The sequence below is a fragment of the Anopheles aquasalis genome, chromosome 3, assembly GCF_943734665.1.
Source record: "Anopheles aquasalis chromosome 3, idAnoAquaMG_Q_19, whole genome shotgun sequence".
Taxonomy (NCBI): Eukaryota; Metazoa; Arthropoda; class Insecta; order Diptera; family Culicidae; genus Anopheles; species Anopheles aquasalis.
The window spans coordinates 11502247-11515948 of record NC_064878.1 but is presented as its reverse complement, the minus strand read 5'-3'; the positions used below and the strand labels follow the sequence as shown (position 1 = coordinate 11515948).

The 13702-nt window shown below is 45.8% G+C and overlaps 3 protein-coding genes across 5 annotated transcripts; 1 reads left to right on the top strand and 2 right to left on the bottom strand.

Annotated features, from left to right (window-relative positions):
- The first annotated feature begins 1965 nt into the window (after positions 1-1965).
- On the top strand, positions 1966-2928 carry LOC126576532 (uncharacterized). Its single transcript, XM_050237841.1, has 3 exons — positions 1966-2076; positions 2141-2299; positions 2378-2928. Exons 1-3 carry the CDS (start codon positions 1987-1989, stop codon positions 2906-2908), a joined length of 780 nt encoding a protein of 259 aa, XP_050093798.1. The 5' UTR covers positions 1966-1986; the 3' UTR covers positions 2909-2928.
- A 1295-nt stretch (positions 2929-4223) lies between these two features.
- LOC126574270 (sodium/potassium/calcium exchanger 3-like) lies at positions 4224-7212 on the bottom strand. Of its 2 annotated transcripts, none has more exons than XM_050234349.1 (4): positions 6931-7212; positions 5758-6266; positions 4878-5676; positions 4224-4812 (listed from the first exon to the last, which is right to left on the bottom strand). In XM_050234349.1, the coding sequence occupies exons 1-4, from the start codon at positions 7031-7033 to the stop codon at positions 4487-4489; spliced, it is 1737 nt and encodes a 578-aa protein (XP_050090306.1). In that variant the 5' UTR covers positions 7034-7212; the 3' UTR covers positions 4224-4486. The 2 variants fall into 2 exon arrangements, with proteins under 2 accessions (XP_050090306.1, XP_050090308.1); XM_050234351.1 differs by lacking the exon at positions 6931-7212 and adding an exon at positions 6401-6906.
- Positions 7213-9585: 2373 nt separating this feature from the next.
- Positions 9586-13702, bottom strand: LOC126574842 (sodium/potassium/calcium exchanger 3-like). 2 transcript variants are annotated; one of them, XM_050235230.1, is made up of 7 exons: positions 13485-13702; positions 12930-13345; positions 12134-12382; positions 11934-12070; positions 11244-11414; positions 10746-11148; positions 9586-10689 (listed from the first exon to the last, which is right to left on the bottom strand). In XM_050235230.1, exons 2-7 carry the CDS (start codon positions 13039-13041, stop codon positions 10019-10021), a joined length of 1743 nt encoding a protein of 580 aa, XP_050091187.1. In that variant the 5' UTR covers positions 13042-13345; positions 13485-13702; the 3' UTR covers positions 9586-10018. The 2 variants fall into 2 exon arrangements, with proteins under 2 accessions (XP_050091187.1, XP_050091186.1); XM_050235229.1 differs by having other exon boundaries at positions 12930-13702.

Sequence of the window (13702 nt, the reverse complement as noted above, 5' to 3'; positions counted from 1 at the left end):
GAAAGTTCGATCGTGGCTTTCTCGTCATAAAATCGGCAAAATAAAGTAACAAAACTTGTTGCTGGATTTTTATTTGCACCCGCCGCCGCCTTGATCAAGATGAACAAAGCAGAAGGAAAATCTTTCCTTTTTTTTTGGTTTTTGTTGCCTGCTTGCTTTTCTTCGACCCCTTACATGTGACCAACGATAGCGAATTTTACAATCGACAGCAGCAGGTGAAATGGGAGGGAAAAGTTCGGCCCCGAGAGAGTTCGGGGCGGTCTCTCTCGCGACGCGTTGCGACTTGATGTGGAAGGCAGATAAATCAAATTCATACACAGTGCAGGTGTGCGGAATTTGGGAGGCTGGCACCAGCTGTAAATTACTAATTCGACCGCTAAATTAGCAGTGAGCAGAGTTGGGTTAGGATATGCGGTGGCTGACTTCTCTTGTGATGATTTTCTCTGTGGGTGCACGAAGAAATGTCGGTCGCATTCATCAAATATAAATCACCTTGAAGCCCTCTACATGTAACATTTCATGTTGAGTCTTCATTCGAAAATTATTTCTCGCTTAAATTAGACAGAGTGGTTCCAATGTTCGATAATCATGTTTGTCGTTCCCTGGAAATAATTTAAAAATCCTTTTTGGCCTCATGTTTTTTAAATCGTAAATTTTATCTATTCTTTATAACCGTAGATGGTGCTCTTTCGGTGGTCGATCAAGTTCATTGCACAACCCGCAGCGTACGATCAATTGAATTCAATCGATCAACCTTGAATTATAGTACCTCAATCGTCGGCTTGTTGGATGGCCGTATGTATTGAAGAGATAATCATAAAAAAAAAAACAAACATAAACAAAAGCATAAACAGAGTGGCGAAGAGCACGCACAACATGTGTTACCACCGAATAAACTTTCACTATCTTTCGACCAGAGACGCCCAAAGGGAGTTGAAAATTGGAAATCCAAATTTCGCTTTCCCACCTTATGCGCCCCCTGATATAATCACATCACAAGCTGGTAAACCTTCAATCAGTCATTGAGCATAAGTGGCACCGAACACATGGTGCTGTAGGTTAGCCCTCACCAAACTAAGCATCCAAATGTTGCTTCTACGTACACCACTTCCTGCTTTCATCGTGAATCCCACAAACTTCTTTTTATCTGCCCACTTCTAGTACCATTTCACACCCACATTTCGCATCTGGAAACTCGTACACCACTCCAGAGGTAATTGCAATCATCCACCCCTCGGGCGGGTGAACCAGATTAAGATCGGAACGAAAGCAGCCCCATCGTTGATCAGGATCGGATCCATATCATTTTTCCTGCGAGCAAATGTAGGTGAATGATGATCCGGATAAAAGCTTTCGGATGGAGGCAAAAAAAAATCAACCTCAGATCGAACTGATTTTGACGCACGTGCCAAGTGTAGCGCAAAACTGGCACAAACGGTAAAAAAAACGACGTCGATCGCTTGGTTTCCTTTGGCGCACATCGCAGAATCCAGGCAGTACAGTTGAAGGTTAGCGCACCAAACATGATCCAGCATCGATGCTATTACTCCGATAATTGACCCCGGCTCGGCCCGGCTAATCAATCAGCTGAGATTTATTGCACGAAAAATGTTTGTGCAGTGAGGTACCATTACGGTTTTCCCTATGTTTGACCGTTCGTACCGCTGTTTGAGTTTGTTTTCATAGATCAATCGATAAAGTTTCGTTTCTTTCAATCAACATTTAATGAGGCTAATTTATAAATAAGATACAACAACAAATCTCTTTAAAGGTTGTTATGTGGAGAGAAAAAAATCCTTTCAAGGAAGAAAAGAAGCACGTTCAAGCAAATTTATCAGACCATTCATAAAACCGACCACAGCATACTCGATAGATAATTATTTCATAGCATTCAAACGAACCACCAGCAGTTAACACAGCAACCTTTGCGACAATATTTGCGTTCAGTCAGTCTTTGTGCGTCGAGCTACGCTGTTGGTTTCAATTATGGAGGTCCAGAAAACGGCAAATTCTAGAAAAAAGGAGAAAAGGTGCACCCTGGTGCTAGAAGCTACCGAGGCATCACAACCTTTCGAGGTATTATATTCTGAAACGGTGTAAAAATCGGAACTTCTTTTTAAAGGCGTTTTCCCTTTTCCAGAAGCGCACCATCACATTTCGTCCTGGCACCGATGTTGGCGTTGGGAGAATTTTGCGCCAGGCAGCATTCGTCCCTAACCGAACGCTGTTTTTCAAAAACAAAATCATTTCCAAACAGCACGCTTCATTCACCTATACCGATGGCAAGTTTTTTCTTAAGGTTGGTGTCATTTCATTTCATACACGATTTAACATTAAATTTATTCAACCATTTAAAAAAACTTTTTTTCGTTATCAGGACCTAAGCAGCTCCAACGGTACCTATCTGAACGACGTGCTCCTCGGAGATGCGGAAAGCGATGCGGGATCGAACCGTGCAGTGGAAGTGAAAACGGGGGACATCGTACGGTTCGGTGTGTCTCGTGTTGCTTTCGCAACGAACGAGGTATGCCAGGCGATCGTGGGCCGCCTCACACTTATCCCTCCGCAAAGGATCACCAAGGAAACGATGACCCAGCATACGTTGAAAAGCTTCACGCCGTTCGAGGGATATCGTGAACATGAAGCATTACTAACGAAATGCTGCGAGAAGATGACGGAGGAAAAAGTGATCCCAGAGATAAGGAAATGTCACCAGGACACAGAAATCGAATCTATTGTAACCAGCGTCAGTGGGACTCAAACCATGGCGGAAAATGATGCAAGCACAGCGATGATGAAGGAACGAATCACGAAGGAGTCACGCGCCCATGTGCTCTCCCTATGGCAGGCGCTAGTGCTTTCCATGACAATAATCGTCGGGTATCAAATGTACCTCACGTTTTTTTGAGAGTCGATTTGTTCGCTAGATTAAGGTTATATATTTATACGCTTAATTAACAAATAAACGATCGCTTGTTTGTGAAAATAATATACGAATCCTCCGTAGTCTCGGCAACTGACCAACATATTCTGCATTTTTCGACATCGTACTATTACTTTCATACATCTATTAACCGTTACCTTTGGTAAATTAATGTTGTAAAACTATTTAAAAAAAATACTCATTCAATTTAACTAACAACATATCTAAAAATCATCTGCTGTTTTTATTTTCTCGAGTGTAATCGCCGCCCTGCTCGCTCTTACACCAGCGAGCATCGCGGAGCTTATGAAGAGCTTACGGAGAGCTATGTGCTGCTAGCATAATTTCAGGGAAAAATTTACGAGTTGAGTATGTTTTCAAATGTTCTTCGCAGTTATTGGTTATTGGATATCCCTTGATTTGTTGCCAAATTTATCACCCAAAAACGAAGGATTGCTCATGAAGTCGTAACTAAGCACGATTGATAGTCTGTTTGTTACGATCGCGAATTACACGAGATGTTAAAACAAATTTTCCGATAAAAATCTAGCATACGAGAAAAATGGAGCAATATTGTCAATGAAAAAGAACAATCAGCTATGGGGAGTAGTTCCGGTTCAATTGAATCATCGGCAATCGGCCCGGAAACAGCGTCAAGAGAACTGGCTGAAACTGGACCGCGAACCCTCGGTTTCTTATCGATCCCTCGCAGTTAGATATGGCGGTCGCCATGAAGACTGGAGACGGAATTAACCCACCATACCGATGTTCATTGTTTGAGCGATTGCACATCATCCAAAAAACAACCAAATTCGGACGCTGTGTGATAAATGGCATCTCGGAGCGAGGAGGAGATTTCATTTATAGCCTCACCCTATCGCTGGGAGTTGGCGGCAGTTGAAAGCGCCCGTAAGTACATTCGCATCACCTGCCGGCAATCTGCCGGAGACTTCGAACTTCGAATCACCCCCGAACCCGTTAGGGGAGTGAGTTCGTGGGAGGGTCGAGGACACAGCTGTTTGTAACTGGCAAGCCGCAAAGGCCGTATCTATCGGCTTCAAAGATGTCACATTAATGTCTCATGATAGCTGATTCAGTATCGGGCCACAATCGTCCAGTCCACAATCTTACAGTAGGGCGATAGGTTATAAACCTTTAACTACAGGACCGCAGACGGGCTTAATCAGATCTAGACGATATCGCCAATAGCAACAGGAAATGAAAATGCAAAACTGAATAACAATGTTGCGATGTTGCGCATATTCGAGGCAACAAAAAAATGAATTAACAATGATTTTGATAAACTTATCGTTCTCCCTCCGCTTTTATTTCGATACTTCCAACAGTTCGATCATCGGTTAAATGTAAATACTGTTCACATCTCGTCTAATCGATTAGCTAATAATAATTTACCATAACGTATGCTCTATTTACAACAGTTTGCTTCACCTACGAGGGACTTCGATTGAAAGCCACAATTGGAAAAAAGAAATCCATTACCACACAACTTCACAGACTGGAGGAAGGGAAGGACCTGCTTTCCAACAAGGTGCCATCGCCCATTCAACATCTATTGTTGGCCGGGAAGAACACGTCGAGCTCTACGAGGATCATGAACGTCACTATGAGCAGATAGCCAACTGCCAGTGCAACGCCGACTAGCTTCCGGATCGTGTACTTGGCGACGTACAGCACTATGTACAGCGTAAGGATGGCAGCGAACAGGGCCAGCACCGAGTACTGTACCCCGTACGATTGTATACTGATGAAGCCCCCCGTTGCCGGTCCTCCATTGACCATCGTCCGTATGAACCAAGGTAGCCCGAGAGAGAACAGAATGGCCAGGCTGTTGGCACCTAGCGAGTTCGAGATACCCATCGCACCGTTGCCTGGTGAAGGAAGAGAGAACAATTTAAAGAAAACACTCATAAGCGGATGAATGTACAGATCTTACCTCTTCGGATTAGCGTAACTGCCGAGGCGGCTTCCGGCATACATCCACCGAACGCCAAAAACGTCATACCCATTACCGTGTCCGGCACTCCGAACGTATTACCAATGACCGATATCATCCAAAACACAATGTACGCACTGAGCCCAATCCAGACGATGCAGCACAGAAAGGTCAGCGGATATAGCTTTCGAAACCGCAGCGGATCGGGAATGGTTAGGAACACTACGATCCGAAAGGGCCACGTCACAAACCACACCACCGTGCGCCAGCAAGCACCACGCAGATCCGGCCAGCGCATTAACTCCAACCACTTTACGCTCGGCGTGTTACCATCTGTATCGCCTTGCACGGGAATCACCGTTCCATCCACGATCTGCTGCTGCTGCTGCTGTTGCTGCTGCTGTGCTGGCACAGAATTCGAGCACTGTCCCACGGCAGTAACATTCGGAGGAATTGTCGTTACCTTCCCCAGCGTCCCACTAACACCGACCAGCACACCATTGACGATCCCTTGTCCCAGGACGGCTATCGAGCACTTCCGCTCCGGTGTAGCATCCTCCACATCATCCGGTTGCAGCCGACGGCACAGATTCCATTTGTGGTGGATGTAGTGCATGGCGAACGATTTCAGTCGTTCGTTGTAGAACATCACCACAAAGTAGAGCACGTAACAGACGGTAAACACCGTCGCCTCGTACCATTCAATCCGTCCATCCCAAACACAAACCACCAGCAGCGTGGTCGTGAGCGTTAGAATGATGGAGTCGCGTGTTATTGGCCACCAGTCCAGCTGTACATGCTGTCGTAGAGGAGAGCGTAGAGTGTAAGAAGATCTCCGGCACAGGTTCTACCGGACAAAATGGAGTAAAGACTAACGTACCATCTTTGTTAAAAGTCCTACGAGGGCGGCGACACCGAGCGTGTTGAACAACATTGAGCCCATGATGGTACCGAGCCCAATTTCCGACTCCACCACCAGCGTACTGATCGTGTTGGTGAAGAACTCTGGCATCGAGGTGGCGGTCGCCATGAACGTCGCAGCCGCCACATCCTGCGGTAGCTTCAGATCTTCGCAAAGAAACTCGACCGAAGGCAGGAAGTACTCGCTGCAGACGTACGCCAGCAGCATGAAGAAGTAGATGGCGGCAATAAAGTGTAGCACGATCGCCCCTTGCAGTCGCTGCTCCTCGGTGAACAGATCGTCCGGCAAATCATCCAAACTAGTCGTGACGATGCATATTGAGGGAGACTGAGATTCGTTACTGGTGGCCATCTCGCCCGAGGGCGCTACCGTCAGTTCCACGTATTCGATCGAGGCCCTCGCTAGACCACCGCTTCTGTCCAGTGCGACCAGCGAACCTTTGTGGGCTGCATGATGGAGTTTTGGAACTGGAACGAAAAAAAACCCGATGTCGAAATGTAGAGTGGTTGTTTTTGAATTGTTTTTCACACTTTTTCCGGAGTTTCCCGGTAAAAAATTTCCCCTCCACCGGGATGCCGTTCTGCCTGTACGTTTAACTAACTTGTTGCACCCTAGCCCATCTGCTCTACAGGACCTGAGAGGGCGAGAAATTCACGTTGTTACCGTGCCCCTTGCCGTGCTGGTAGCCACTTCTGTGGATTCCTCCACTTCACTTGCTACAACGCTAGATTCCGTGTACTCGCTGACGACACGAATGGCAAACCTGTTTGGCTTCATCAACGATCGGTTGCTCTATGCTGATGATAAAAGATAGTGTTCTTGAAACAGTTGCCCACGCGGTGACCGCCTCTAGAGGTCTGGGCAAACACACCTCGACTAATGTGTTCCGGTCCTGGGTGTAAACAACACGCTATTTGCCTAACCATGGAACTGAAGGAACTTGGCCACCCTCCACTAGCCAGACTGAGTTTGTAACTAAATTAGATCACGGTCAGCGTAATTGTAGCGCATCACAGCGCTTTGCCGGGGTTTTTGTTCAAGATGACAGATGATGACACACTACACACTACTATGGCTACTACGAATGCACAACCATTTTTTTTTCTTGGCGGCGAAGGGAAATCATTTTACCGAAAATCGCTTCACTCGTGTGCACTCCAACCAGCATCAAAACCAGCAGCAGCGGCAGCAGAATCCGACCAACGCGGCAGCGACCTACGTACAAACACTTCATAGTTTCTCATCGATACCAACTACCTGCACCAGGGGTCACTAAGGAACAATGCACAGGCCCTTCCACGTACGCACACTTTTCGGCTAATAGATTTTTGCCCGACGTACGCGTTGTACACTTTCACTCCGAAAATGGTTCCCTACAAAGGCACGCCGTCTTTGCCGGACAGCTGTCCATCGAGTGGCGTCGCCGGCGAACTGCGAGGTATATGCCTACTTGATGCGCGTGGTGTTTCGTCAGGTGGGTTATGCTATCAGCGCCATCTCGAGCACCTGCAATTGTATCTATCTTATACACACCGGGGTCGCTATCATCACCTCACAAAGGGAACCATCGTTTCCCCTTCCTTTAAGAACGCCCCTGCCATCAGCGTAGGTGGACAGGTACCTCAAGGGTTCCCCCCCCCCCCGGGTTCGCTGTTCGCCTCAACGCCCCGCCAGAGCGGCAACATTCCAGCGTGCAAGCGTGACTATCAGCGTGGCGGTGAAGAGGGTCCCTCGTGGCAGCCCGTGCCTTACCGTGCAGGCTAAATCTGGCTGTGCAAATATCCGGAATGTGACCAGCTAACCGGAATCGGACATCGGCGTAATGATCGCTGCGATCATCGTCAGCGGACTGTTTGTTCTGACGGCCGTTTCTCAAAAGGGGCTCGGGGAAAGTGAAGCAGGTAGCATGGCATCGAGAATGGGCCGACGCTGGTCGCAACTGCAAAAGCAATTTTTTTCACTTTGTAAATCTTTTTCTAATCGCTAACCTTTCTCTTATTACTTGTATTACTCCTTCCATTTAGTATAAGACCACCTGCGATTTTAGTAGTTTCTCTCTTTATCTCTACTCTCTAGATAACTGTAATAATTTCAACCCGTATCACCCGTATTTACAGTGTAACTTTCGTATTTTTACGGCTTTCACGTTGTTCAAAATGAAGTACAAAGATTGTATTAAGGTTCTGAAAGGCTGTTCAGTCCCATCTTTGATCACCAACCGGTCGAAAGAAATATATTTCAACCGAATAGTGCCGCCATTCACCCGCGACACAGAGGATGAAGGACCTTAAAATTGATTTGCACAATCGGTCTGCTCGTTCCCCATATTTAAATCATGGTGAAAACATCTGGGGACTCCTTGTAGATAAGATTTACGCTAAGGGAAGCAGTTTTCCTCAGTTGATGAGCTCAAAAGTACAATTCTTAAGGCAAAGGAAGACTTAAAGCTGTAGGCGCTGAAAAAAAAGGGTCAAAAGTAGGCCAAATCGCATTCTCCAGGTTGAGCGGGAAACTAACTCTTTATTAATTGTATTATTTGCAAACTGCGACTATTTTTTACAATCAAAAATAAAATTGGTTTTGAAGAAAAATTGAAATGGTCTTATACTAACTGGACAGGTCGAAAACAACAAAATGCGTGTAACTGTGTAGTATATGCACGTAAAAATATGAAAATTACACTGTAAACAAATCTCACCAATACCAATCAATAATGATAAGGGTTGAAATTATTACAGTTATCAGTAGAGAGAAACTACTAAAATCGCAGATGATCTTATACTAACTGGAAGGAGTTTAGTATCCTTACCGGGTATCAGTTGAATATCATAATCAAACTTCATTCAAATCGAAAACGTTGCCTCAACACCACCCACAACAACGTGACCGGTCATCAATCCATTGGCTGTCGGTTTATCACGTAGAATCACCATGGGTGGACGTCACACACCGGTCAACTGACTCGCACTTTGTAAATCTTTTTCTAATCGCTAACCTTTCTCTTATTACTTGTCGTAGCCTTACCGGGTATCAGTTGAATATCATAATCAAACTTCATTCAAATCGAAAACGTTGCCTCAACACCATCCACAACAACGTGACCGGTCATCAATTCATTGACTGTCGGTTTATCACGTAGAATCACCATGGGTGGACGTCACACACCGGTCAACTGACTCGCTGGTGGTGTAGTACAGATAAGAGACCATCACTCACCCACGCGATCATCCATTGATTGATGGGCGCACCATCACCATCGTACCTCACATGGCTGATGTGTTTTCACCGATCTGTTATAGTAATTAGGTGTAAATCACTCAGTTATCAGCACGATGCGCGGGGATCAAAAACGGACTTAGATACAGATTACATTTGATAACACGACGAAAGAGTTGGGGGCTGGTTGGGGAAATGACACTGTCGAGGGGGCCAAGATTACGATATCGCTACTTTTCACCTTGGACAAAGAAACCGTTCCTTCTCTTGGATGCAATCGGGGTCATATAGCAATCTTCCGGATGCTGGTTTTGCATGGAATGTTGTTTATTCAGATATTATACCACCAAAACACTTGGTATTTGTATACTGCTTTAGTTTGCACACTATTCGAATGATTGCGGGGAACGTTTTTTGCCCAAAAACTTCTCCAACTCTGCCGCTCCTCTTCTTACCTTACCTCTCGACTGCTGGTTTGTTTCGACGGCTAGTTGTGTAAACCCCAACCGCCTAGCCCACTAATTATAATCAACCCCCCTTTTTATAAATAGAAAATAGTAGAGGAGCTACTCCTTGTTACACCCGTGTAGAGTATATTCTGGTCAAACGTTTATATAACACTTGATTTTTTGATCACTGAGTTTTAACACGCAAAGGATAGAAAATTAGAACAAAGGATGTATGAATTACTAGCCGGTCGTTTGTTTTGGTGCAAGTTGTTTTACAGTTTACTACCGCAACAAATAATTACTAGCTACAACAGTACTAACCACCAGACCAGGAAAAGGGATCAACGTAACCAGCACGTTGCTATGGCGCAGTAGCAAAGGCCGAAAATCTCAAAAATGCTACAGTAGGCACTCTACACTAACTTAGTGATCACTAAACGATCGATGCACCCGATGCATCCTGTGAACGTATGGGGCATACTGGAACTGATGTCGCTTGATGGAGAATCTGCTTGGAGTATATTCTGTCATGTGGCCGATGCCGGCTCGCTAGTTCAGCATTTGTCTCCCGACGGTATGATCACGTCCAGCTCGTTCAATATCATAAAGGCAACGGCGATTCCATAGCCAAGGAACAGGACCAGGCCGACAGTCTTGCGTAGCTTGTACAACGCAACGTAGATCACCACGTACAGGAAGATGACGGTACCGAGCAGTACTATGATCGAGTACTGCAATCCATAGGAAGCGATCACCAGATACGCATTAGTACCACTGCCACCATCGGATAGCGTTCGAATGAACCACGGTAACCCGAGCGAGAACAGAATCGCTAGCGAGTTGGCACCCATTGCGTTGGAAACGCCCATGGCTCCACTGCCAGACCGGATGACCAGCACGGCGGACACGGCTTCCGGCATGCAGCCTCCAAACGCCAGGAACGTCAGTCCCATTACCGATTCCGGAATGTCGAAGGTGTAACCGATGATGGACAGCAACCAGAACGTCATGAAAGCGCACCCGGCCAGATAGACGATGCACATGATGAATGTCAACGGGTACCAGCGACGATATTTCGCTGGCTGCGGAATGGTAAACTTGGTGATGAACCGCATCGGCCAGCTGTACCACCACCAGACCGCTCGGTACCACGTTTCAGTCGAGATTTTCCACAACGTCATGTCGTCGTAGTCACCGGGATCTTCCACCACGTGCCGAGAGGGAACTGGAATGGATGCAGATTAGAGTACCGGCTGTTAGTGGCTTCTGTGCGGTACATACTCTGTAGTTCGCCCATCTTCATCCTGGTTTCTGCCATTTGCTCGGACAGAATGGAAGCAGTCGATGGCCGGAAGGCAGGCTTTTCCAGTGTTTTTCGCGCAAGGTTCGGTATGGTGGCAATGTTTTGCTGTATCTGCGCCTCGTTCGCAATCCGTTCTTCCTCTTCTATGTTACGAATCACCCGGGCGCACATATTCCACTTCACTTCGATGTACTTCTTGGCTATCTTCATAAGCCGCTTGTTCTGGAACATTAGCACGAAGTACACGAAGAACAGGATGAAGAACACCATCGCCTCGTACCAGTAGATTCGTCCATCCCAGGCGAACCCGATGAGCAGTGCCACGTGGGCAGAGAAAACGACCGCATCACGTGTCAGTGGCCACCAGTCGAGCTGAACCGGCTGTGTCAAGGAAGAAGGAGAATGCACAAAGAGTGCTCTCAGTTAGTTTACAGCTTAGGGTGTAATTACTACGTAGTGCGGTGTTAAATACTTACCGCTTTCGTGGCCAAACCAGCCAATCCCGCTACACCAAGCGTATTGAACAGCAGAGAACCCATAACTGTTCCCAAGCCCATGTCGGAGTCTGCGATGAAGGTACTGATTGTGTTGGTGAAAAATTCGGGCATCGTTGAAGCGACAGCCATGAATGTGGCCGCTGCTACGTCCTGTAAAGTGCAATGGATACAAAATTTTATCAGTTTGAATTAATTAAAACAAATTTCAAAATTAAAATAGTTCTCAAATTGTTCTTGTGCAAGATTTAGTCATAAAGGGGAGCTCTGTTTACGCTTGAGGATTACAAATAAAGCTCAAATCGTAGTACCAATATTAATGCTGCACAGAAAACAACGACAATAACAGAGACGACTCACTTTCGTAAATCTATTGTCTACTAACAAATACCACGAAGTTATCCATTTCGAAAGATACATTACCGTGAAGCCTGAATGCCTACTTAATCCTTTGTCACACTCTGCTCCACTTATCGTAAATGACGTGACGTCACTCTGGCCATCATGCTGAGGATTAGTTATCTGCTTGCTTAATCGACGCCCCCGGAATTTCCAGGGGTCCAAAGATACTCGATCGCAACAGTAACGTTTCCACATTCGTCATCGCTCACGGACATGCCCGAGGATTTATGGTTCTTTGCTCATTGTCCTACGCAATTGAAGCTACCGTACCTGTGTGAGATGCAGATCCTCGCAGATACACTCCACCGATGGCAGAAAGTACTCGCTGCACACATAAGCAACAATAGTGAAGAAATAGATGGCACCGACAAAGTGTAGCACAATCGCTCCCTGTAACCGTTGTTCCTCTAATAAAAAGATGAGACACTTTCATTGATTGCTCATTCGTGAAACCATTGCTGATTACTTACGTGTGAAAATATCATCGGGCAAATCATCGAGGGCAGAGTTTCCTTCATCACATTCCTTCTCCACATTACGACCATCTGGCATCACCTCGTAGTTGATCCGTCGCCACGGGTACCAGTGCCAGGTGAGCTTTTCCAGCTCTATTCTTTCGTCTAGCGTCAAGTGTATCGGTGCTACCGTTGTTTCGTTTTGGAAGGCGGCGGACAGTATCGTGGTCGCCTCATCCATTCGCGCCCCAGCAGTTGCTGTAACTATGTGGCTGTTCATTAGCTTCAAATTTCAAGAGACAGTGTCGTCGTTGGTTGAGTAAAAATCTGGTAGAACAGTGCCATATAAACCTGACAAAGCTCACACAAAGAGTATCTATCAACGAGTCATAACACATACGGCTCGTCCGTCATTAGATATGTTAAAAAAAAGAGTCATGACAATGGATGTACAAATGAATGCAACCTAATAGTCGCCTTTTACTAGGACGTTGTGCTATAGAAACTATGATGCTTTATAAGCAAACTATTTAAATTTATGTCACAAGGAACGTTTTGATATTGTTGAAACGTAAAGTAGCTTTAGAATGTGCAACATAGATTATTGCTGTCTGCTGGATGGAAAACTATATTGTAAACTACTAAGTGTTGGCCTTTTGCTCAACAAAAGGCCAGCCAAAGGCTTGGCTGCGAATTGCAGGATGTTTATTTTTTTTCTACCCCAAAAATGTAGAAACACAGCAGCACCAATGTGGGTAAACTGAGCTCTACAAAATAAACGCATACATTCAAGCTTGATTTCTTGACTTACTTGCTTCATCGCTGGTGTAGATATTACTTTCTATCACCACCATGCCCAGAGTCGCCGGAATTAAAAATACAAACACACTGACCGTCCGCAGACGGGAGAGCACTGGTGTCATTTTGTGGAACTCGGAATTATATTACTCCACGGCGTAGTACGAACTCATTCGCTGCTATAACTTGGACTTGCACGAAGCTAGTGAGGTGTAAGATGATTTGACTCAACCGTTCTCACGTTACTGCTTCCGGTCCACAGGCCGTCACTTCACTTTTTAATTTCCTGGCGCACATTCACCGATACACTCAGAAACACTACACAAATCTATACCATTGATAATCCTTAATCCACTAACTTTATTAGAACACACCGACACTGTAACTACTGCTCACACCAACCGGAGAGAAAGCTTTGGCGATGGTTTTCTTAAAATTCGAAAATTCGAGTTATTGAAACCACCACTCAACTTCTGCTCGCTCACTCTTCTGCTGTAAATACTCCGCCGATCGTTCCCAAATCTCTGGAGTGACACTAAGAGTGTTGAGCTGCTTGAGAGCTACGTACCGTTCGCTTGGTGATCGGCACGCTACTAACCAGTGCGGCTGTGCGGAGTGAAGGTTATTTTGGGGCCAGTACCAGCCACAACTATGACCGCGAACTCATTTCTGGCTGACCACCGGTAATGCACTTGCTGCTACCGTGTTTGATTCACACCCGATACGCCCAGTAGCTGGACATCGCCCGATTACGGTCACTTTATCGAGTTGGGCTATCTTTATCGT

What these genes read in the sequence shown, in the direction of transcription:
- LOC126576532 (XM_050237841.1), top strand. Translation starts at nt 1,987, where the DNA reads ATGGAGGTCCAGAAAACGGCAAATTCTAGAAAAAAGGAGAAAAGGTGC. An exon ending in AGGCATCACAACCTTTCGAG is followed by an intron (nt 2,077 to 2,140) that starts GTATTATATTCT and finishes TCCCTTTTCCAG; the next exon opens with AAGCGCACCATCACATTTCG. An exon ending in ATGGCAAGTTTTTTCTTAAG is followed by an intron (nt 2,300 to 2,377) that starts GTTGGTGTCATT and finishes TTTCGTTATCAG; the next exon opens with GACCTAAGCAGCTCCAACGG.
- LOC126574270 (XM_050234349.1), bottom strand. Translation starts at nt 7,033, where the DNA reads ATGAAGTGTTTGTACGTAGGTCGCTGCCGCGTTGGTCGGATTCTGCTG. An exon ending in CACGAGTGAAGCGATTTTCG is followed by an intron (nt 6,267 to 6,930) that starts GTAAAATGATTT and finishes TTTTCGTTCCAG; the next exon opens with TTCCAAAACTCCATCATGCA. An exon ending in AGTTACGCTAATCCGAAGAG is followed by an intron (nt 4,813 to 4,877) that starts GTAAGATCTGTA and finishes TTCCTTCACCAG; the next exon opens with GCAACGGTGCGATGGGTATC.
- LOC126574842 (XM_050235229.1), bottom strand. Translation starts at nt 13,041, where the DNA reads ATGACACCAGTGCTCTCCCGTCTGCGGACGGTCAGTGTGTTTGTATTT. An exon ending in CTACACCAGCGATGAAGCAA is followed by an intron (nt 12,383 to 12,929) that starts GTAAGTCAAGAA and finishes ACAGCCACATAG; the next exon opens with TTACAGCAACTGCTGGGGCG. An exon ending in AGGATCTGCATCTCACACAG is followed by an intron (nt 11,415 to 11,933) that starts GTACGGTAGCTT and finishes TGCACTTTACAG; the next exon opens with GACGTAGCAGCGGCCACATT.